We start from the raw sequence: 25,671 nt of genomic DNA on the forward strand, positions 1-25,671 counted from the left end.
GAAGCTGAAACTATGAATAGACCAATAACAAGGTCAGAAGTCGAGGCAGCAATTAAGAGCCTACCATACAAAAAAAGCCCAGGTCCAGACAGGTTCACAGCCGAATTCTACCAGACACACGAAGAGGAGCTGGTACCTTTCCTTCTAAAACTATTCCAAATAATCCAAAAAGAGGGAATCCTTCCCAAATCATTTTATGAGACCAACATCATCCTGATACCAAAACCCGGCAGAGACCCAACAAGAAAAGAAAACTTCAGGCCAATATCCACGATAAACATAGACGCAAAAATCTTCAATAAAATATTGGCAAGCCGATTGCAACAGCAAATCAAAAAACTTATCCATCATGATCAAGTAGGATTCATCCCGGGGATGCAAGGCTGGTTCAACATACGCAAGTCTATAAACGTAATTCACCACATAAACAGAACCAAAAACAAAAACCATATGATTATCTCAACTGACGCAGAGAAGGCATTTGACGAAATTCAACAAACAGCCCTTTATGCTAAAAACCCTCAATAAACTCGGTATCGATGGAACGTATCTCAAAGTAATAAAAGCTATTTATGACAAACCAACAGCCAATATCATACTGAATGGGCAAAAACTGGAAGCATTCCCTTTGAAATCCGGCACTAGACAAGGATGCCCTCTTTCACCACTCCTATTCAATACAGTACTGGAAGTTCTAGCCAGAGCAATCAGGCAAGAAAAAGAAATAAAGGGTATTCAAATAGGAAAGGTGGAAGCCAAATTGTCTCTATTTGCAGACGACATGATAGTATACCTAGAAGACCCCATCACCTCAGCCCAAAAACTCCTGAAACTGATAAGCAACTTCAGCAAAGTCTCAGAATATAAAATCAATGTGCAAAAATCACAAGCATTCGTCTACACCAATAACAGACTTAAAGAAAGCCAAATCAAGAACGAACTGCCATTCACAATTGCTACAAAAAGAATAAAATACCTTGGAATACAACTCACAAGGAATGTAAGGGACCTCTTCAAGGAGAACTACAAACCACTGCTCAACGAAATAAGAGAGGACACAAACAGATGGAGAAACATTCCATGTTCATGGTTAGGAAGAATTAATATCGTGAAAATGGCTATACTGCCCAAAGTAATTTACAGAATCAACGCTATCCCCATCAAGCTACCATTGATTTTCTTCACAGAACTGGAAAAAACCACCATGAACTTCATATGGAACCAAAAGAGAGCCCGCATAGCCAAGTCAATTCTAAGCAAAAAGAACACAGCGGGGGGCATCACACTACTGGATTTCAAACTATACTATAAGGCTACAGTAATCAAAACATCATGGTACTGGTACCAAAACAGAGATATAGACCAATGGAACAAAACAGAGGCATCGGAGGCAACACAACATATCTACAACCATACAATCTTTGATAAATCTGACAAAAACAAGCAATGGGGAAAGGATTCCCTGTTTAACAAATGGTGTTGGGAAAACTGGCTAGCCATGTGCAGAAAGCAGAAACTGGACCCCTTCCTGACACCTTACACTAAAATTAACTCCAGATGGATTAAAGACTTAAACATAAGATCTGGCACCATAAAAACCCTAGAAGGAAATCTAGGCAAAACTATCCAGGACATAGGAGTAGGCAAGGACATCATGAACAAAACACCAAAAGCATTGGCAACAAAAGCCAAAATAGACAAATGGGACCTAATCAAACTCCACAGCTTCTGCACGGCAAAAGAAACAGTCACTAGAGTGAATCGGCAACCAACAGAATGGGAAAACATTTTTGCAGTTTACCCATCTGACAAAGGGCTGATATCCAGAATTTACAAAGAACTCAAACAGATTTACAGGAAAAAAACAAACAAACCCATTCAAAAGTGGGCAAAGGATATGAACAGACACTTTAAGAAAGAAGACATATATGAGGCCAACAATCATATGAAAAAATGCTCATCATCACTGGTCATCAGAGAGATGCAAATCAAAACCACATTGAGATACCATCTCACGCCAGTTAGAATGGCGATCATTAAAAAATCTGGAGACAACAGATGCCGGAGAAGATGTGGAGAAAAAGGAACACTTTTACACTGTTGGTGGGAGTGTAAATTAGTCCAACCATTGTGGAAGACAGTGTGGCGATTCCTCAAGGCCTTAGAAATAGAAATCCCATTTGACCTAGCAATCCCATTACTGGGTATATATCCAAAGGACTATAAATCGTTCTACTATAAGGACACATGTACACGAATGTTCATTGCAGCACTGTTTACAATAGCAAAGACCTGGAATCAACCCAAATGCCCATTGGTGATAGACTGGATTGGAAAAATGTGGCACATATACACCATGGAATATTATGCAGCAATCAGAAATGATGAGTTTGTGTCGTTTGTAGGGACATGGATAAATCTGGAGAACATCATCCTCAGCAAACTGACACAAGAACAGAAAATGAAACACCGCATATTCTCACTCATAGGCGGGTGATGAAAAATGAGAACACATGGACACAGGGAGGGGAGTACTAAACACTGGGGTCTATTGGGGGGAAAAAGGGGAGGGCCAGTGGGAGGGGGAGGTGGGGAGGGATAGCCTGGGAAGAAATGCCAAATGTGGGTGAAGGGGAGAAAGGAAGCAAAACACACTGCCATGTGTGTACCTACGCAACTGTCTTGCATGTTCTGCTCATGTACCCCAAAACCTAAAATGCAATAAAAAAGTTAAAAAAAAAAAAAAGAAACAACTGCAAAAAGAAAATGTCAACAGATTTTTCCATTAAGCTGAGAACCTGGGAATTCCTGCACAGAAGACAAGAGAGCAACCTCTCCCGTTTCAGCAATCACTAGGTTTATTTTTTTTTTCCTGGTTTTTACTGTTTTGGTAATATAAATTGAAACAAGAAATATTAATACCGCATGGAAAGAATTCCAACCAAAGAAATCTGAAATATATAGTAAATGTTTTTGTTCATTTTGGATGCTGGTGCTAAACCTCCAAGTGTCATGATTTAAAAAGAAATTTTATGTCCTCATTTATTTCTAGGATGAGGGAAGGATAATATTTTTGCTTTCTTATGTGACTCTCTTTGAAAATGTGCAGGAAGAAATTCCTCAAAAATAAAATTTTTACCCTTAAAAAAATACAAAAATTAGCCAGGTGTAGTGGCAAGCACCTGTAATCCCAGCTACTCAGGAGGCTGAGGCAGGAGAATTGCTTAAACCCAGGAGGCAGAAGTTACCGTCAGCCAAGATCCCGCCACTGCACTCCAGCCTAGGTGACACAGCAAAAATCAGTCTCAAAACTATAAAATTAAATAAAATAAGGAGGCCCAGTGTCCTCTCTTTTGTCCCTAGCCTAACTGACTCATAAGGAGTACTCCTCAGTCCAAGGGAGAGCACCCCTGTCCAGCTGTTGTTAAAAAAAATACAGTTTCTTGTCTGTAGAAAATGTATTGGCCAGATGTGATGGCTCACACCTGGAATCCCAACACTTGGGGGGGTGCTAAGGTGGGTGGGCCACCTGAGGTCAGGAGTTCAAGACCAGACTGGCCAACATGGTAAAAACCCTGTCTCTACTAAAAATACAAAAAAAAAAAAAAAAAAAAAAAAAAATTAGCTGGGCATGGTGGTGTGCACCTATAATCCTGGCTACTTGGGAGGCTGAGACAGGAGAATGTCTGAACTCAGGAGGCAGAAGCTGTAGTGAGCCGAGATCATGCCATTGCACTCCAGCCTGGGCGACGGAGTAAGAGTCTCTCTTAAAAAAAAAAAAAAAAGAAACACAAAGAAAATATATTATAAAGATAAACTGGTATAACAGTTTGACTCAAAATCCTGAGTACCCTTTTCTTGATTCCTGGCACCATGATATCCTTGAAAAGCAAGAGAATGTATGAAAACGCACGTCTCATTTTAATGCTTATGCTTTCTCCTATGGCAACATAGGAGAATGGTTTCATAGGAGTATAAAACTTATTAATAAAGGCAAAATCCTTAGCTGCCACCCCACCAATGCCCAAAAGAGATTGATTTAAAGACCTCAAAAGGAAAAAAAAATTGCAAAACTAGGAGAGAAGACCTCTACTACCCAGAGACAGCCCAGTAGCCGAAGCGCAAAGCTTCTCAGCTTAGAGGAGGTGCAGACCTACCTACCTTCCTTCCTTCCTTCCTTCCCTGTAACTCTGCAGAAAATCTAAGAGTGTAGATTAAGTTCCCAGGAAAGCTAACTCTGAGATGGAATTTAGCGTACAGGAGATTTACTACGAGTGCACATGGAACCAACACCTGTGGAAAAGAAGGGCAGAAAGGAACTAACTGGGCCTCAGTCAACCCTACAGGGAGTTCTAAAGACAGAATGACAATTCAGAGCTGTTCTGAGTCAGTGAGGGAGAACTTGCCCTTTCTGTCCCCTCCATGACAATCAGTCTTCGGATGAGGACTACCTGGGAAGGAACATGGCCTTGGCCGAGGCATCCGTCTTCAGCGGATGCTGTCCCGGAAGCAGGCTGACAGCTAGGGCCGTCCGTTGGCAACACTTCCAGCAACACGTCCATTGGCACCACCTCCCTTCCTTCCGGAGGGAGGCTCTGCCTGCCCAGTCTTCCTTCCGGAGGGAGGCTCTGTGTGCGGCATTCCCATTCCAGCAGCCACTGCCCAGCAGTCTCTGCACCGAAATCCATCCTTGTGGGCAGTCACACAAGCTCAGGATTTCCTTCCTCTCAAAATGCCAGGAATTATTTTATCAGATTTCTTTAACATAAGATTAAGTCTTCCAGGCATGATCACTTAAACCTTCAGCTCTTTGGAGGGAACATTCTAGAAATAAGGTCCAGGAAATTGTCCACAAGTAGAAGCAGTCTCACCCTCATAAACATGACGAAAACTCTTCGCTAGAAGTATGGATGTGATATAGCTGGCCTAGAGTTAGAACCTGTACCATGCCATTTTATAAAGGACAAAACTGTTTCCATTCTCCTCACAATGACTGCTAGCCATGGCCTCTGTAAACTGCTAAGTTTACTTTGCAAAATGCAGAGAGGTAAAGCTGCATACTTTCTCTTATCTGTAACTGCCAGAATTGCTGGCCTCTGTTTACCGGTACTGACCAGAGTAAGCACCCCCAGATAATTCCATCCTGGCGCCAAACAACTGAAAAATCTGTGGACCCCACACCTGTCCAAATAATGTATAAACTAATGTTTATCTTAACTTCTGTAAACCTCTTAAGTGGCAATCGGAATGACAAAAGTCCCCTGGCCCTTGGAATGGCCGGAGCCCCCTCACCCTCCTTGCTGCCCAGGAGGTGATTTACAGACTTTCATTCCCATCTCCACTCTTCACCCCCACTCCCAAGGTGGTTTTGCGGGTATAAAAAGGTCTTGTCACCCTTTTTTTTCTGCCACGGGTTGGAGAGATGTGAGTCCTCCGTGGTTGCTGGCAATAAACCCTGCAATTTGGCATACTTTTGTCTTGGTGTTGACTTTCTGTGCTCGGTCCAATACAACACTGACTGACATATGCTACAATGTGGATGACCCTCAAGAACATTATGATAAGTGAAAAAAGCCAGACACAAAAGGTCACATATTATATGATTCAATATACATTAAATACCCATAGAGAGAGACATAATTTCAGCTATTGGTTGCTGGGGACAGGGGTGGGGGACAGAATAAGAGCAACTGCTTAATGTATATAGAGTTTCTTTTCGGGATGATAAAATGTTTTTGGTGTTTTGGGTTTTTTAAAGAACAAAACAGATATATTTCTTTTCTTTTTTTTTTTTTCTTTGAGACAGAGTTTCACTCTTGTTACCCAGGCTGGAGTGCAATGGTACAATCTCGGCTCACCACAACCTCCGCCTCCTGGGTTCAAGCAATTCTCCTGCCTCAGCCTCCTGAGTAGCTGGGACGACAGGCATGCACTACTATGCCCAGCTAATTTTTGTATTTTTAGTAGAGACGAGGTTTCACCACGTTGACCAGGATGTTCTCGATCTCTTGACCTCGTGATCCACCCTCTTCGGCCTCCCAAAGTGCTGGGATTATAGGCGTAAGCCACCGCGCCCAGCCAAAACAGGTATATTTCTATTAGACTACCTGTTACAGAAGATAGTTTGGTATGGATGAATGGTATGAATGACAAATAATACAAATATATTTTATTTGAAATAAAAATGCATACACAGCTCAATGGGTCACTTGGAAACAAACTGTTGCTTGACTAATTACTGAGCAAAAACAAATTGAAGCACAAACACGTTTCTTTTCTGACATGTATCTAGGAATAGGTAGGAAGACACTACTTGGTTTTTTAAAAAACTGACCTTCCCTTAAGGCCTGGTCGTAGAAGTGTAAACAATGTAAATGAATCCACCATTACCAGTTGTGATATCATATCTATGTCACCTGTGTATTCTGAGATTACACACATACCTGCCAATATACCTGGGAAAGGTTATTTTATCACAGTTACACTTGAGTTCTTGGCAGGCAGGACAGAGGAAGAGTAATTTGAAAAAAGGTTTACATCCTATTTGGAGGAAATCACTAGTATTTCCTTAAATAACAGGTTACAACAGAAAGATACTGCCTGGAAGTTATCCTTTTCACTTTGGTTTATTTTTAGTTTTTGTTTATGATTTACATAGCCGTTTAATTCATTTGCTTATAGTACAGTCTTGCCATAAAGTATTAAAGCACAAGATACCTATTATTCCTTCAACATCTGCATTTTTCAGGTTTTATACTTTACATCCACAGTATGTCAGCAGTTCTTGGATGTTAAAAATAAATAAATAAATGGGTAAAACCCTTTAAAAAAAGCAGATGTCAAAAAGAATTTTAAACATTTTTAAAAATAAAAAAAACACAGATGTCTATAATTACAATGGTATTAAAATGGGAAGGATACAATGAGAGAAGGGATAAAAGCAAACATGTTCATGTGCAGGGAACGTGGTTCAAGTCTTTGGATTTAAAAACAAGTTCCCCAGAGAAGCTGACACTTCCTTTGCCCTCCAAAAAGGATCTGAAAAGTCCCAATCCAAACTTTGGAAAATTACAGTTATGAGATGCAATAAATGATGACCAAAGCAGTCAGAGGGAGAAGGATGAATGTGTCTTCCATTTAGCTTCAGACTGCAGCACAGCCTCGTTAGGTGTTCGTGATCAGTAAAAACCACTGAAGTACCAGAAGTGCCTGGAAGGACAGGGGTAAAAAGTAAAGACCATAATACCTTGTCTAAATCAGCAGCAGGGCTTCATGGCTAGGAAACTTTCTTAAACAGTAAAATGTCTCTAGGATAGATCTTTCTCACTCCAACGTTAAATGTGGTAGAATTAACAACAACAAAAAAAAGATTTACATGTAAATATAGCAATAGCAGAAAATTACAAGGCAGAGAACACAAAAGAATCAAGGCAATGCTATAGGTTCCACAGTATTCCCTGAGGCTGGAAAACCAGTTAACTTTAAAAGCCCTAGCAAAATATCGCTCTTGTTTATAAATCACTTATTTATCATATGACCAAACGTTGAATCCTTGTCTTTCCACATACTGGAGAATTCTACATTCAGCCTTTAAGCATTCTGCATTTCTTTGCCAATCTTGTAGCCAAGTATTCTGTTCCAGTCGATTTTGGTGCGGGTAACTGGAAACTGCCAGCACCAAGGCCTTGAATGTGGTATCTTACTTTGTTTGATGGTTTTCACTACTTGCTGTCTTATACTCATTTTCTGCATTCTCTATGATTTTAATAAACTCCTTGGCAGTTTGGGCTTCATTCAAAACAGTTAATGAATCCAATACATCTTTATGACTGACTAATTGAACATTGCCATCATCACAATAGAGAACCTGAGTCTTAAGCACTTCAACCACCTGGGCTGTAGGTGGTGTGATGGTTAACTTCCACTCTGATCTCCAACGACCATTCCAGAAGTCTTTAGGCTGAAACTGGTGGCTTTCAATACATGCAATAATAGTCTGTTGCTCATTGATAGTTTTAGCATAAACAGTACAGAAGCTGTTGGAATAATGGTCTTTCACATAGGCCCTTAAAGCACTATCACAGGATTCTCTCCAAGACTTCACACCTCTATCAACTTCTTCTGGCTGGGGGTCACTTGCTTCTTTCTGTAGGTGATCAAATTTAAAGGAAATTTTGTTTCTTGGATCTAAAAATCTACTATTACCCAGGTCACCGTGCTCTGTAATTAAGACCTGATCTTCATATCCTTCTATCTTCATTGGCGTGAACTGATCCATGTTATACTGGGCAAATGCACGTGCTGCCCCTCCCCTGAGGAGATTGTCATCGTTAGGTAGTAGCCGAACATCATTAAATACTTCATTAAATTCCCCTGGGGGTACATGAGTGATGAACTTAGCAGCTATGCATACCTTCTCATCTGACACACGATCATCAAAGTCGTCCATCGTGGGCTGTTCTCTTGGCATCTGTTTTTGAGATGGAGTTTCACTCTTGTTGCCCAGGCTGGAGTGCAATGACACAATCTCTCTGCAACAATCTCACTGCAACCTTTGCCTCCCAGGTTCAAGTGATTCTCCTGTCTCAGCCTCCAGCGTGGCAAGGATTATAGCCACCCACCACCACATCCGGCTAATTTTTGTATTTTTAGTAGAGACGGGGTTTTGCCATGTTGGCCAGGCTGGTCTCGAACTCCTGAGCTCAGGTGATCCTCCCACCCTGGCCTCCCAAAGTGCTGGGATCACAGGCATGAGCCACTGTGCCCAGCAAAAGCACATGAAAATGTTTTCAAACTAGACAAAGATGATGATTGCACAACATTGTGAATGTACTAAATGCCACTGGATCGTTCATTTTTAAATGGTTAATTTTTTTTTTTTAAGTCAGGGTCTTCTGTTGCCCCAGTTGGAGTACAGTGGCACCATCTAGGCTCACTGAAACCTTCCCAAGTTCAAGCGATCCTCCCGTTTCAGCCTCCTGAGTAGCTGGGACTACAGGCATGCGCCGCCAATTTCTGTATTTTTTGTAGAGACAGCGTTTCACCATGTTGCCCAGGCTGGTCTTGAACTCCTGAGCTCAAGCGATTCACTTGCCTCTGCCTCACAAAGTGCTGGGATTATTACAGGCTTGAGCCACCACTTCTGACTAAATTGGTTAATTTCATATTATGTCAATTTCACCTCAATTAAATAAAATGGAGTAAAACCACACACGCACGCATGCACACACACACACACACACACACACACACCAAACACAAAAAAAATCTCTTCCCTGGGAACAGCCAACTATATGAAAATTAACCCTTTACTATAAGAACTTTAATTTTTTAATAACTAGGAATTATTAAAAGGTTGTTACTCTGTCTTCAGAGTAAACTTACATTTTGTGCTTAAAATCAAGCATCCGATCCATGTAGTCAGCTCTGGATAGCCAAATTATGTAAATCTTTAATTTACATGAGACATAACTTCTGTCTACATGTAAAGAATATTTTCCTTCCAAAGGAGTTTGAAGTGTTATGATCACATACTCTTTAAAGTTTCCTGAAAAAAAATGATGTTCAGAGATTTCAGGGTCTCCAAAATAATTATCTGTTTGGAAAGGCACACTCCAAACTATTCAAAAATACTTGATGAAATCATTCATTTCTTACTGGTAAAATGTGAAAGATGGTATGTGAATAGTTTGTGTTAATACATTTGGTGTTTGGTGACAGAAAGACAAAACAATGTTGTGAATAAACTTGTTGGAAGCTAAAAATTACGTGAATTAAACTATCTTTAAATAATTAATGCTGTCCCACCACCATTTCAGCACTATTACACAGTAGAGTTAGAAGCTCCCCAAAAGAAATTTAACTTTAAAGTAAGAATGATAGTCCAAAAGCCACAAGGTAATCCCAGCACTTTGGGAGGCCAAGGTGGCAGATCACTTGAGGCCAGGAGTTCAAGACCAGCCTAGCCAACATGGCAAAACCCTCATCTCTACTAAAAATACAAAATTTAGCTGGGCATGGTGGCACATGCCTGTAATCTCAGCTACTTGGGAGGCCAAGGCACGAGAATCACTTGAACCTGGGAGGAGGAGGTTGCAGTAAGCCAAGATCACACCACTGCACTCCAGTCTGGGTGACAGAGCAAGAATCTATCACAGAAAAAAAAAAAAGCCATGAGGTAGTTAAGATACTAGGACCTTCAAAAAAGGAAAGAAACAGAAAGTGTAAGTTTAAAATTTGCCTAATATCAAAAATCTCCATTCTGAAAGTAAGTCAAGCCAAGTATCCCTTCCCCAACCCTCCGTGATAAAAAAATCATTTACAAGTTGCATTGTTTTTCTAAACACATTCTAAATCTGAAAATTTTGCATAAATATTCAAACACACTAAATTTCAAAACATACTTAAAGTCTATTATTTAATAAAACTTGCAATTTTCATGTTTAATTCTCCACATTGTAGTTTTCTGAGTTTTCTAATTAAATATAGTTACTTCAGAATAAAAATTTTATCATTTGGGGCATTTGGACATCTACACTAAAACCAAATTGCTAATGCTTCATGTAAATATAATGTAAAACATAGGCTTTAAGTGGAAATAAATGACATTTAAATGGAATGGTTGTAATCCAAAGATGTCTTTTACAAATTTGCTCAAAAAACCCAGATAATCTGAAAATATATACAAATCAATAGGAAAATTTCCATTTGACATTTCTAGGCAGGATTTAAATGTGTGATAGCTGATATATTTTTCCAGTAATTGCATATTTAATTCCTATTTTTCTCGATGTACTCTAGATATTTTTGCAAACATACTTGGATTTTCAGAATTCAAATTTGTATGGTGTTAAGGTAATGCATATTTGAGTTTATCTTGCTGTTTGAGAAATTGAAATTCTACCAATTACAGACAATTCTGTAATTATAATTACAGTAAGAATTGCACACTTAAAATCATTAAAATGGCAAATATTATGTCATATATATCAGTTATACCACAATAAAGAAAAAGAAAAGGGAAGAAAAAAATAAGGCTCTTTCTGTCAGAGAGAGAAAAAGAGAGAGACACAATTTTGATTTTCCCCCCATTGGAATATAGAATTAAGTATAGACCACTCAAATTATGCAAATTTGTGGTCAGAGCACTTACAAGTAGCAATTCCAAAATAAATACCATAAAAAGATGTCATATTTGTCTTTATTTATTTAAAAGGAAATATATAATTTCCTTTTTAAATAAGAGGATAATGGCAGCTTGATGGCAGCGGGTGTGTAAGGAAGAATTGACGCTGCTGAGTTAGGACAGCAAAGGCAAAATGATAAAGACTAGGCAGAAGAGCCAGGCACAGGGGCTCACACCTGTAATCCCAGCACTTTGGGAGGCCAAGGCGGGCGGATCATCTGAGGTCCCGAGTCCGAGACCAGCCTGGCCAACATGGTGAAACCTCATCTCTACTAAAAATACAAAAACTAGTTGGGTGTGATGGTAGACGCATAGAATCCCAGCTACTTGGGAGGCTGAGACAGGAGACTCACTTGAACCCAGGAGGCAGAGATTGCAGTGAACAAAGATGGCGCCACTGCACTCCAGCCTGGGCAATGGAGCAAGAGTTCATCTCAAAAATAAAAAAAGAAAGAATTGGATAAAAGCATCCACTCACCCCAAGTCCCATAATGTCCATACCAGCCTACCTCTACTTCATAATCAATCCTATTAATCCCAAATCCAGATTCAATGTCTCCCAGCTGAATCTCCCAGCAAGGCTCATCTACCTTCCTCTGATGACCGTATCTTCCTCCTTATCTTTTACTATAAACTCAGATTGAACCTCTCTACTTTTCTGTATTTTTGTATTTCTTAAATCATCAAGAATTTTTAAAAGGCTTCAGCAAAACCAGAAATAGGCTGTCCCTCTCTTTTTGGTTTATCTGAGAACAGGAAGTCAAAGAAATCTAACAAAACAGCCTTTGGTAGACAGCTTTTCACGCAGAAGATAAAATTACAGGGTAAGAAATTATGACTTACATCTACTCTGAATCACTTACAGAAATGACTCTTTTTTTTCAAATCTTTGCTATTTAAGTCTGTGATAATCATTTGCATTTGAAAAAGCTGACTCTGTTGAGTCATACTTAGAACTACAAACTCTGACTAAACTGTGACTCAGTCCAGACAAATGAAAACGAAAGCCAAATGGTTCAAAATATGCAAGAGAAACAAGGAAAATTGTCTTTACTTTGCTGATTTGAGGTTGTTTTTTTTTTTCCAAATTTACCAACTGGATATAATTTCCCCACTCGAAGCACATGAACTCAGGTACAACAATGCTATGGAATAATTTGACGGTATTGTCCATTTCTTGTAACCTTCCGTTTACCCGAATGGCTTATGCTGGAGCCAACTAACACTAACCCAGCGTTAGCTGGCTGGGTTAGCTGACCAGGGTTACCGGGGTCTTCGCAGGGCCTGCAGAGCAGAATCCAGGTCAGAAGGCAATCGTTTTGCACCATCAAACGTATATTCTATTTGGGACCTAGTCTTCTTCTCTCTCTGCGACACTCATGAACCCCCATAAACTGTGGGAGGCTCAGTACAAACTCCCTCCTGTCTCTCCCCAGTAGTCAGCTAACTCTTCCCCATGTTACCCCCATCCAAGTAATTCATGAGGCCGTTTTCATTTTACCCATTTTAGACCCTTACACTTTTTAGTTGGGGAACTTCTAAACTTACCCAAAGATTGAGAGACTAGTAGAATTAACCATATAATGTATAATACAGCCGCTTACAGATAATGTATAATATATCTGTCAACCCAGCTTAGACAATTATTACCATACTGCCAATCTCATTTTACCAACCCCTCTTCCTCCACTTTTTTAAGTCGAAATATTTTAAAGTAAATCCTAGACATCGATATTTCTTAATTAAAAAATAATAACTGCCATGCCATTATCATGTCAAACAAAATGACCAGTAAGTCTCCATACAAATTCCTCAGCTGTCTCAATACCCTCACAAGAGCAAGTAAGTGGTAGAAGCTGGGATTCGAACCCAAGCAGCTGGACTCCAGTGCACTCTAAAATCTCTTTCCGTGGAAAGAGAGTCCAACAAGAGCTCTGCAGAAACTGGCAGAAAAGGGCAAAATAAGCAGAGAAACAGGATGCCAGGAAGCAGCAAGCAGAAAGGTTAGCAACCTCAGCAAAGGGTGGCCTGCGTCAAGAAGGGGATTTCAAGATATTTCCTTTTGGGGAACTGACAACCTCAAGGAGAGCAAGTCTGAAGGCTGCAGACAAGAACAGGTGGTGGGCCTACCTATCCCAGGGCGGGGAGGGGATAAGGCAGTATGAATGCTGAGGGCACCAGGACTTGGCAGATCCTAAGACTCTGACTCCTATCAGGCAGAACGCAAGCGTGCCTCTCACTAGACTGAGTCACAGCTGCTTGAAAGCTGGCACTACCCCACAGAAGGGCCTTGGTTACCATACAAATCAGAAACGGTGTTGTCCAAGATAAAATCCAAAATAGCCTAGAGATTTGGCTGTCTTAAAACACGGGCTCGGCCGGGCGCGGTGGCTCACGCCTATAATCCCAGCACTTTCGGAGGCCGAAACGGTTGGATCACGAGGTCAACAGATCGAGACCATCATGGTCAACGAGGTGAAACCCCGTCTCTACTTAAAAATACAAAAATTAGCTGGGCATGGTGGTGCGCGCCTGTAGTCCCAGCTACTCGGGAGGCTGAGGCAGGAGAATTGCTTGAACCCAGAAGGCGGAGGTTGCCATGAGCCGAGATCGTGCCATTGCACTCCAGTCTGTGTAAGAGCGAAACTCCGTCTCAAAAAAAAAAAAAAAAAAAAACAAAAAAAAACCACGGGCTCAATAATCCCTAGTTTTGATGCAGCATACCTTTCTAGAATATGGTTTAGAATCTTCCTGCTGGTGGATCTCATTTCACTAGACAGCTCCTTTGCCGAAATGAAATCCTTGTAAACAAGGAGTGCAGCAGAAATACCAAAGAAAGAAACTAAAGCTCAAGTTGCAGCCGGGTCTTGAATCCTAAGGGGGCACGGCCCAGACAAGCTGGTGTTCCACAACTGACCACAAGGTGGCACTGCTTTGAGCCAAGCCCCAGGTATGTTAAGAAATAAATGAGATCAACGGTGAAGTTTTACAGCTACAGAATAGACAAGTGCAGCCATTCAAAGAAACCCCTTAGACCTGCTATGGGAAACAAAAGTGATTGGCTGTGGGTCCCAGCTGCTGCCCCTCTACATCCACCACGGTCTTCCCCCTTAGGCTGTTCCTGGCCCATGACAAACACAGCCTTGCTGTCCACACCAAGCTATTCCCTTGAGACAAGGGCGGCTCCCACGGGTGACTTTTGCTTGAGGACTTCCCATCTGCCTGGTCCTCCCTTTCTTGGACTATACTGCGGTCTGTGGTTTTTCCTACCCAATCCCTTTTCCTTCTCTCTCTCCACAGTTGTCAGAACTTCGTGATAGCCCTATTGAGGAGTGGCCCTATGATGATGGAGCTGGAAAATCTTTCTTTTCTTTTTGCTTTTTCTGTTTTGTTTTTGCTTTTGCAATGGAGTCACCCAGCCTGGAGTGCAGTGGCATGATCTCAACTCGCTGCAGCCTCCGCTCTCGAGTTCAAGTGATTCTCCTATCTCAGCCTCCTGAGTAGCTGGGATCACAGGCACATACCACCACACCCAGCTAATTTTTATTAGTAGAGACGGGGTTTCACCATGTTGGGCAGGCTGGTCTCTAGCTCCTGACTTTAGATGATCAGCCTGCCTCGACCTCCCAAAGTGCTGGGATTACAGGCATGAGCCACAGCGCCGGACTGGAAAATCTTTCCAATGGGCAGTGTGTGAGGGTGCAACTAGTATCTACAATGGAACAAAAAATGGCTGAGGTGAGAATATATACAGTGGCCAGGAAACAAGGTCTGGGGTAGAAGCCTGTGGATGAACCCAGGGGAGTGGGCACTCCAGGGGAATATCATTTCCACCTCCCACCTTAATGCTCCCAGAATGCAATTCTCATAGAAGAGGCATAGAACAAGCAAGCAGCCAAGAAGACTCGGCGGGTTGATAGCTGGCCTTCATCACCAGCCAGCCCAGAGCTGCTGTGACAGGCACAGGGATGGAGGGAGGCTGCAGACAGCCTATTAGCATGGACTCCCTGTTATCCGAGGTCAACGGAACTGTTGTTGCCTCTGAATGTCCAACCTGTCTGCAACACAGGCCATTGCTGAGCCCTGAAGTTGAGGCCAGTCGACAAGTGGCAGGCTCCAGATGTATTGCTCGTCTGTTCTGTGAAAATGGATCTGGGCCCTCTTAAGTTTTTTCCCTGGGCCAGCGGGTTCTGAAGCTTTGTCAGGAAAGGGTGATGGAGAAATACTGCAGGAGGAAGAGTTTTGCTTCCTGACTGACGCAGCGGGCAGGAGGGTCTTCCCAGCTTCCCAGCACTGCCCTCACAGAGTTTTGCATCAAGAAGCCTCTAGTGGGACACCACTCTGTGCAGTTTTCCCCAGGATCCCAAAGGGAAGTCCTCTGCCCTCTAGGGACCTGGGGAAAACTGCACAGGAGGCAGATTTCTAGTAAGTTCTACGAGCAGAGCACCCCCGTGACTTCTCTGCCCTCCACAGTGTCAGCCCCAGGGGTACTGAGGGGACTCTTCTTCTTTTTTTTTTTTTTTGAGACAGGGTCTTGCTTTGTCGCCCAGGCTGAAGTGTAGTGGCGCAGTCTTGGCTCACTGCAACTCTGCCTCTCAGGTTCAAGCAATTCTCCTGCCTCATCTTCAAGATGCCTGCCACCGGTCTGGATAATTTTTGTATTCTTAGTAGAGATGGGTTTCACCATGTTGGCCAAGCTGATCTTAAACTCTTGACCTCAGGTGATCCATCCACCTCAGCTTCCCAAAGTGCTGGGATGACAGGTGCAAGCCACCACGCCCAGTCAGGGCTCTTCTTTGAGCTCTGTGGTTGGTTGGTTGGTTTTCTGAGACTGAGTCTTGCTCTGTCACTCAGGCTGGAGTGCAGTGGCACCATCTCGGCTCACCACAACCTCCGCCTCCCAGGTTCAAGCGATTCTCCTGCCTCAGCCTCCTGAGTAGCTGGGATTACAGGCACCCGCCACACGCCCAGTGGCTAATTTTAGTAGAAACGGGGTTTTACCATGTTGGCCAGGCTGGTCTTCCAACTCCTGACCTCAGGTGATCCGCCTGCCTCAGCCTCCCAACTTGCTGGGATTACAGGCGTGAGGCACCACGCCCAGACAGGGCTCTTCTTTGAGTGCTCAGTCTTAACCCTAGTAGGACAGGCTACTCCTGGTATCTGCTGTTCTCATGCTCAAGTTCTTTTTACTTCCTACTAGCCAGTCCTTCACTACTCCAGTCTGCTGTGATAATCACTCTGCACATTTAACTTTCCCTGTTCAAATTGCTGTGCGCTTTCTGTGTCACTCCTCATAGTGACAGATACCTCTTCTAAGCGAGAGTTTGCCTTTCCTGCCTGCAGGAACTCAGACGCCATGACTATCTGGGGCTTACAGAAAGCCTGGTCCCTAGGCAAGGTCCCAATCCAATCAGGTGACCTACTTCCCAGTGAAGGAGATGAAAGAGTGAACCCCTGGTTGTGGAACCAATATCGGTCCACACCGCGCACCATCCATAGGCAGCCAGCCTCATGGAAGGCTTGAACTACCAAGACCCGGCTGAAAGGCCAGGATGGAGTGCTATCCTCAAGGATGTGTGTCACCAGTAGGTTTGGGACCGTGTCTGGGGTCCAGTGGGTGAAATCAGGAGTGGCCCTTCTTTCCATCATTTCCAATGACCTGCTGCAGGATTTAAGGAGAATAGCGGCACTGGAAATCCTGGTCCCAAAGAGGGAGGCTCTTGCCAGGGGACATAGGGTCCCAATATGAGGTACAAACTACGTCTTATGCCCTAAGGTCCCATTGAGCTACCAACCGTCTGATGCCAGAGCACTTTGAACTCCCTTTGTCCAGGAACCAGGAGGAGGAGATAGAGTTACCTTTTCACAGTAGGGACAGGGAGCAATACAGGTGGAATCCATGTGATCCGTTGAGTGCCTGCTGCTATTCCTGTGGGCCCCTGTCAATGTGAATGCACACGTTCAGCAAGCCTGTCTTAAGAAAGCATCACTCTGCTGCAATCTGAGATGCCTCCAGCCCAATCCTGTCTCCCCTCTCTTTTACAGGGGTCAGCCTTGCAGCATGGTCTGAAGGCCATCACTGCCTTCTTTGGTTCCCCACAGGCATGGTCCCCAATAAGTGTCATGCAAATCTCATTATGTCTGTGGGAAGTAGAAAAGTTTATTTTTTAAAGTTTCCTTTCTTGTTAAAAAATAAATAGTAAGTGTGCTAACAACTCTTTGTTAAGCCCTATCCCATGTAGCTGTTGGACCTGCCATGCTTACAGGCACATAGTACATTCCATTTCCTTGTACTTTGACCAAGATATCTGTGCTAGACGTGCTCACAGGCATGCCCCAGCTCACCATTGCTTTTACATGTTTAGAAAAGTTCTAAGTTGTTAGCCAATCAAGTTTTGGTTTAAATTGTGAGGTCTGGCTCCAGCCAATGGAGATCAGACACAGCAGTAAAGACAACCTCAAATGCGTAAGGGATAAACTTGTGTGTTTTCCTTTGTTCATTGTATTCTCGTGGCATGATGGCTAGTGGGAATACCCTTCCTGCAGTCCAGGAAGCAAAAGTTGCGTTGCTGAAAGATCCTTTGTCTCAGTGCTAATTTTTATTTGTGGCACCCAGTGTCTATTTCCAACATGTCTGGGCACCTGCTTTTCAGAGGACCTGAACTAACATAAGCCACAAACCAAAAGATTCATGTGTGGGGAGGGATAATGTTGATAAGGGTCATCTTTATCAACAAATTCTTTTAATATATACAATTGTTTTCATTTTGTTTAATATAAATATACAATTGTTTTCCAGATGTCTTTTTCTTTCAGTTATATGCTGTGGACATCATGGCTTGATCATCTATAGCACTCCTGCTCTCTCACTCTCTGTATTGTAAGCTCAGTAAGGCAAGATCCATGTGTATTTTTCACCGCTGCATGTCTCACTTCTGGCATAATCCTAAATACATAGCAGGAGCTCAAAATCACTAAGCCTATTCAAGAACAGTCACAAAGCTCACTAAGCGTAGTGGCAAAAGAATATTATCGACAGGATACTATTATGATAATAAATTCATAATTCCAAAATATCGATAATGACCAGTGATAGTCTAAGAAGAAGCTCTAATAAGGAGTTGTAGCTAAGGTTACTGCTACATAGGCAGTGTCTGTGCCTTAAGCAGAAATCAATGGCAACGTTATGGAGATTTAAGGAGTTGATGGCAGTCATCGACACAGGTTGTGTGAAAGCAAGCCCTGCCTTTTCCATCTTCTCCACCAACCTGTATTAGGGCCACTTTGCCCTCTAACGGGGCTTGTAATTCTCAGTTGTTATGGCATTATTGGTTCCAGTAGGCCACTGTTAAAGAGCTATCTGGGAGGAAAAGAAAGCTTTCTGATCTTCCCACGTTATTAGTATGAGCACAAAATTTAAGAACACACTCACTCTCAAGGGTGATTTTGCATGGGCACAAACCTGACAATGGATAACACCTCCTTAAATGTTGCACCCTGGGTACCTCATTAGCCTCTCCCTCGAGCCAGTGCTGCTTGAGGGCATGAGAAAGCTACAGATTCTGGGTCCCAAACCCCAGAGGTTGGTAAATCATACACTTTAAAATGAGTGTTAAGGACAGGCCAGGCATGGTGGCTCAAGCCTGTAATCCCAGCACTTTGGGAGGCCGAAGCAGGTGGATCACTTGAGGTCAGGAGACGGAGACCAGCCTGGCCAATATGATGAAACCCTGGCTCTATTAAAAATACAAAAATTAGCCAGGCATGGTGGCACAAGCCTGTAAACCCAGCTACTCAGGAGGCTAAGGCAGGAAAATCGCTTGAGCCCGGAAGGTGGAGGCTGCAATGAGCCAAGATCACACCACTGCACTCCAGCTCAAAACGAAATAAATAAATAAAATGAACGTTCATGATAAAAGAAAGAAAATAGCTACTTCACCTCAGACACTTGAAAGAACTTTAAGACAAAGAATGAACCTATTCAGTCTGCTAAAGGCATTTATTAAATAACACTCTAACTACCAGACTGGAGCCATCAAAGGCAGAATATGGAACCCTAACACATCTGCATACAATTTAAATTTTGTTTTTGCCTACAAAAGGAGGTGCATGGAGAAAAGGGAATACTTTGGGTAGGAAATCAAGACACAAATCAGGCACTGCAGAAAGAAACACACATAACTTTTGCTTTGAATTAAGAGAATTTATATAAATTTGACTACATGAACAAAACAAACTACACATCAATAATTACCATAAGGCTTTATTGTTCCAAAAGTATTTGCCACCAAAAATAAGTATATTGTATAATTCTAATTGTAATAATCATAATTATGCCACAATTAAGATTTCTCTTCTACCGTTATTATTTTTTTGTTTTTTGTTTTTGTTTTTGTTTTTTTATTTTTGAGATGGAGTCTCACTCTGCTGCCCAGGCTGGAGTGCAGTGGCGCAATCTCGGCTCACTGCAACCTCTGCCTCCTGGGTTCAAGTGATCCTCCTGCCTCAGCCTCCCAAGTAGCTGGAACTACAGGTGTGTGCCACCACACTCGGCTAATTTTTGTTTTTGTTTTTAATAGAGATGGGATTTCACAATGTTGGCCAGGCTGGTCTTCAACTCCTGACCTCAGGTGATCCACCCACCTCAGCCTCCCAAAATGCTGGGATTACAGGTGTGAACCACCACACCTGGCCTCTATCTTTATAATTAAATAAAATCTTCTGGGAGTTCATGATCCCTAGAATTATTATTGATTTAAAATGATTCCATTTTTCAAATTCTTTTCTTAGAAATAAAAAGTAAAATCATTAAAATATGTTAATGTCTGTTATTTAAACATTTTAAGATCACAGGTTAAAAGATTTTGATTGGGACATAAAAATATATATGTTTCAGGAATAGTTTTTCCATAGATATAATTAGTAACATTTAAAAATCAGAAAGATGCTTTCCATACTAACTGTAGGCTTTTAAAATGTACAGAAGCACATCCTCAAGACGAGAAGGTGCTGGGGGACGAAGGACGCCTTGTTTTCTCCGCTCACAGCTTAGCTTTCTGCTTAAAAGACTCCTTCATCTTTTTGACAACAGAAAGGTCCCCTGCTCCCTCGGGCCAGTTGTCATGATCTGTGAAGGAAATGGAAAGCCTCCTGTCACTTGCAAATCTGTTAATCTCATTTGTCCTGTTGGTTCCCACCAAACCCTCTCATTATTTTCGCTGGCTCACATTCCCTGGTTTATTTTCTCAGCACCAAAAAAGAAATCCTTAGGGCAAACATTTGAGAAAAGACTTGGATTTGAATGTCAGGTCTGCCACGCGTTAACTTTCCTGAATTTGGAGGCATGACTCTTCCTGAGCCTCACTCAGTTCTGTCCTCTATTAAAGGATATAACAATTTCTACCTTTTAAAGTTATGAGGGTTAGGCCAGGTGTGGTGGCTCACACCTGTAATCCCAGCACTTTGGGAGGCCAAAGCAGGAAGATCACAAGGTCAGGAGTTCGAGACCAGCCTGGCCAACATGGTGAAACCCCGTCTCTACTAAAAAAAAAAAATACAAAAAAATTAGCTGGGCATGGTGGTGGGCACCTATAATCCCAGCTACTTGAGAGGTTGAGGCAGGAGAATCACTTGAACCCAGGAGGCAGAGGTCGTGGTAAGCCAAGATCATGCCATTGCTCCAGCCTGGGTGACAAGAGCAAGATTCCATCTCCAAAAAAATAAAAAATAAATTAGCCGGTGGTGGCACGCGCCTGTAGTCCCAGCTACTTGGGAGGCTGAGGCAGAAAAATTGTTTGAACCCAGGAGGCAGAGGTTGTGCGACTGCAAAATTGTGCCACTGCACTTCAGCCTGGGTGACAGAGCAAGACTCTGTCTCAAAAAGAAAAAAAGAAAGTTGTGAGGGTTAAACATGACACCATGTGTGCCGTGCTTGGCATACTGTGGACTGTCAATAGCATCTCCTTCATAATAACAATTTAAAAATAGTGTCCTTATGTACCAGGCACTGCTAGTTGCCTCTCCAGCATCCAGGCCCCCAGGCACTGCTAGTTGCCTCTCCAGCATCCAGGCCCCCATCTCCTCTTTCCAACAGCTTGTTTCCATTTGAGGATCTATGCAGTTCCAAGGAAGCTTGGCACCAGGGCACGTGGTCTAAGCGAAGTTAGTCAGTGCACTCACTATAACCCCGCCACGGTTATTGGTTGGATATGGACATTTGCGTAAGCTGATCTAATACAGAGTGGATCTCAGAATTTTAGAAAATCTGGAACAAAGTCACTACCCCCCCTCCAACTGCCGACCCCAGTCCATCTGGGTGTGAACACAGAAGTATGTAGCCTTACAAACAGAAACAGCAGGTAGCCAACCTGCAATGACAGCTTGCCTTAAGATAAAGCCAACACCATGGAAACAAAAACAGGAAAAAGGGGCCGAGTGCAGTGGCTCATGCTTATAATCCTAGCACTTTGGGAGGCCGAGGCGGGTGGACTGCCTGAGCTCAGGAGTTCGAGAGACCAGCCTGGGGAACACAGTAAAACCCCGTCTCTCCTAAAAATACAAAAAATTAGCTAGGTATGGTGGCATGTGCCTATAATCTCAGCTACATGGGAGGCTGAGGCAGGAGAATCGCTTGAACTCAGGAGGCGGAGGTTGCAGTGAGCTGAGATTTCGCCACTGCACTCCAGCCTGGGCGACAGAGTGAGACACTGTCTCGGGAAAAAAAAAAAAAAAAAAAAACAGGAAAGGGGGAAGAAAATTTTCTTGACGATATCAGTGAGCTGCTCTTCCTTGATGAGTATCAGTCACATCTTACTGTTTTTCAGTTACTTACTATCTCGTCCTTGACAAGATCAGTCAAGTCTTACCTGTTTTTCAGTTATGTGAGCCAGTGAAATCCTTTACTGATTAGGCCATTTTGAGTTGTGACTAAAACCATCGAATTCGACAAAGAAATTTATTTTTTATTTTTATTTATTTTTTAAGACAGGGTCTCGCTCTATCACCCAGGCCGGAGTGCAGTGACACGATCATGGCTCACTGCAGCCTAGACTTCCCAGGCCCCAGTGATCCTCCCATCTAAGCCTCCCAAGTAGCAGGGACTACAGGCACGTGCTACCACACCCAGCTAATTTTTTTCATTTTTTTGCTGAGACGGAGTTTTGCCAGGTTGCCCAGGCTAGTCTCAAACCCCTGGGATCAAGCAATTGACCCACCTCAGCCTCCCAAAGCGCCAAGATTACAGGCATGAGCCAAGGTGCCCAGCCCCTAACATAAGGCTTTAAATGTGCATTATCTAATTTAATCCTCCCAAGAACTCTGTGAAAGAAATACTATATGTGTCCCTGCATACAGGAAAAAAATAGAGGCTCATAGAAATTAACTTTCTATCTATAATAAGGGTAGAGCCAAGTTTCCATCTTAGGCATTCTCACTTTGGAGCTGCCAATCTTAAAGAAAACACCGTAATGAAAGGCTGAATACTCCCAGCCATTATTCAGGGGGCAGTATATTCTTAAATGATAGTTGCAGCTGCTTTCCTCAAAAACTTAAAAAAGCATTTTGTAACGATAACAAAAAACAGTGTTAGAATTATAAAAAGAAAATCATTTCACTGAAGGCCTGAGGAAGCAGCTATTTGAAATTTCTTTCCCTTTCTAAAGGAAAAACAATGCAACCTGCCATAAGAAATACTGACTGAAGCTGGGTGTGATGACTCACGCCTGTAATCCCAGCACATTAGGAGGTTGAGGAGGGCGGATCACAAGGTCAGGAGTTCAAGACCAGCCTGACCAACATGGTGAAACCCCATCTCTACTAAAAATACAAAAATTAGCTGAGCATGGTAGCGCGAGCCTGTAATCACAGCTACTTGGGAGGCTGAGGCAAGAGAATTGCTTGAACCTGAGAGGCAGAGGTTGCAGTGAGCGGAGATCGCGCCATTGTACTGCAGCCTGGGCAACAAGAGGAAAACTCTGTCTCAAAAAAAAATAGTGATTGAATTCCACTGGTGAGGGGAGTGGAAAGATTCTCTCCACCTTCACTACTTTGAATACTTTCAGAAAATAATACTGTATAACCACGTAGGTACTTCTTCTTACAAACTGAGATCCTAAAAACCACAGTATCTTATGGACATCACCACACTGATGTTGTTAGCAATGAAATACATGTGGGAGGGGAAAATAATAAGTAAAATTAAAGTTCATTCTGTGATATTGTGAAATATACATTTGGTCTTCAGCCCCATTTCCTGCATACACAATCATATTAATGATTGACTGATGGCTGGCAATCCCTAGTTAGCTTCAGTATAGGGGCTGGTCACCAGACAGACCAAGGCATGATTAGTGGGTTGGGACCTTTGGCCCATACCCACCACCCAACTTCTGGGGAGGGAAGAGGGGCTGGAGGTTAAGTCGATCACCAATGGTCAATTGTTTAGTTAACCATGCCTATGTAATGAAGCCTCCATAAAAACCCAAACGGACTGGGTTCAAGAGCTTCCAGAGAACTGAGCACATGGAGGTTCCTGGCAGGTGGTGGGGCCTAAAGGGACACAGAAGCCACGCGCCCCTTCTCACACACTTTGCCCTGTGTACCTCTTCGGCTGTATCTCCTGTAATATCCTGTATAATAAACCAGTAAATCTAAGTGTTTTCCTGAGTTGTGTGAGCTGCTGTAGCAAATTACTCCAACCCAAAGAGGGGGTCATGGGAACCCCAACTTGAAGCTGGTCAGTCAGAAGTTTTGGAGACCCAATTTTATGACTGTGTCCAAAGCAGCGGGCATCTTGTGGAACTGAGGCCTGAGCCTGTGGAGTCTGACCCTATCTCCAGTGTCAGAACTGAATGAGAGGATGCCCAGCTGGGGTCTGCTGCAGAACCGCTTGCTCGCTTGCTTGGCGTGTGGGGGAAGTAACCCCAAAATGGCCACAGAACTATTCACTGCTAATGGTCATTGCATCGTGAGAGCAGAGGAAAACCAGTCTGAGTTTTTGCTCACCTCTCAGACACACCCATCATTTATTAATGCAAAAAACGTCTTAGGCCTTGATCAGACTGTCAGCACCTAATAGAGTGGGTAGAACCTGGGTCCTTGATATGAAATTCAAACTTGCCTGGGTTACATCAACCACATGTTAATTTGCTAGTAGCCACTTAATTATCTTTAGCAACAGAAGTTCAAATACATTTGCATTTTATATCCTTTTCTACATTTTTGGAGTGCTTTAGAGTTAATAGCTTGGACAAACTTTTAAACTTCTGTGGATTTGTTTTGTTGTTTATAAAACTAGTATACTGGACTTTCTCATCTTTTAGGAGCCTTCAGACACCAAAGTTCTGTTGTTTAGTAATGAGATACACACACACACACACAGACACACACACATATATAGACATTTGCACGTAATATCAATATTTGATTGAAATTTATAAAACTTCTGGGGTTTTTTTTTTTGACACAGAGTCTCACTTGGTCACCCAAGCTGGAATGCAGTGATGCGATCTCGGCTCACTGCAACCTCTGCCTCCCAGGGTCAATTGATTCACCTGCCTCAGCCTCTTAAGAAGCTGGGACTACAGGCACCCGCCACCATGCCCAACTAATATTTTTTTTAATATATTTTTAGGGCCCAGGCGCGGTGGCTCACACCTATAATCCCAGCACTTTGGGAGGCCAAGGTGGGTGGATCACAAGGTCAAGAGATCGAGACCATCCTGGTCAACATGGTGAAACCTTGTCTCTACTAAAAATACAAAAATTAGCTGGGCATGGTGGCGCACTCCTGTAGTCCCAGCTACTCGGGAGGCTGGGGCAGGAGAACTGCTTGAACCCAGAAGACGGAGGTTGCAGTGAGCCGAGATCCACCATTGCACTCCAGCCTGGGTAACAAGAGCAAAACTCTGTCTCAAAAAAAAAAAAAAAGAAAAAGAAATATATTTTTAGTAGAGATGGGGTTTCACCATGTTGGCCGAGCTGGTCTCAAACTCCTGACCTCAAGTGATCCACCCGCCTCGGCCTCCCAAAGTGCTGGGATTACAAACATGAGCCACCATGCCTGGCCAAACTTCTGTTTTTGTATATCAAAAATGATGAATACAGAAATTTCATATGGTTTCATTCAATATATATCCCAAAGAGAATACAAAATAGCACTACAGCACCCCACCTCAATCAGCAGGTCTGATTCTTCTGCTCAGATATGTAAGCCACTTATTGGAGGAACAAATTGGAATTACATCTTTAAAACTATAGCAAAATCTTGCCTCTTTTCTACCTCCTCTGTAGAAATATATATTCATACTGAAAGTATTTTTCAGGGTTCAAATTCCACCAAACTAGCACAAAAAAAGCTAAGTTCTTTAATAAAGATAGTTCGATATTTTCTATGACTAGGAATGTTTCATTAAAAAAATCACATCATGGGCTGGCACAGTGGCTTATGCCTGTAAGCACGGCACTTCAGGAGGCTGAGGTGGGTGGAT

At 42.6% G+C, this 25,671-nt stretch overlaps 1 protein-coding gene and 1 pseudogene across 1 annotated transcript in view; both read right to left on the reverse strand.

Moving 5' to 3' along the window:
* Positions 1–7,574: 7,574 nt before the first annotated feature.
* On the reverse strand, positions 7,575–8,604 carry LOC128932422 (F-actin-capping protein subunit alpha-1 pseudogene; annotated as a pseudogene).
* Positions 8,605–19,367: 10,763 nt separating this feature from the next.
* The window catches only part of PECR (peroxisomal trans-2-enoyl-CoA reductase), a 38,518-nt gene continuing 32,214 nt past the window's right edge, over positions 19,368–25,671 (reverse strand). The window contains exon 8 of the mRNA XM_002749734.6: positions 19,368–20,312. Within this exon, the coding sequence (XP_002749780.2) occupies positions 20,227–20,312 (86 nt within the window). The 3' untranslated portion in view covers positions 19,368–20,226. The remainder of the gene's footprint in view (positions 20,313–25,671) is intronic.

The sequence above is a fragment of the Callithrix jacchus genome, chromosome 6 (assembly GCF_049354715.1).
Source record: "Callithrix jacchus isolate 240 chromosome 6, calJac240_pri, whole genome shotgun sequence".
NCBI classification, from domain to species: Eukaryota; Metazoa; Chordata; class Mammalia; order Primates; family Cebidae; genus Callithrix; species Callithrix jacchus.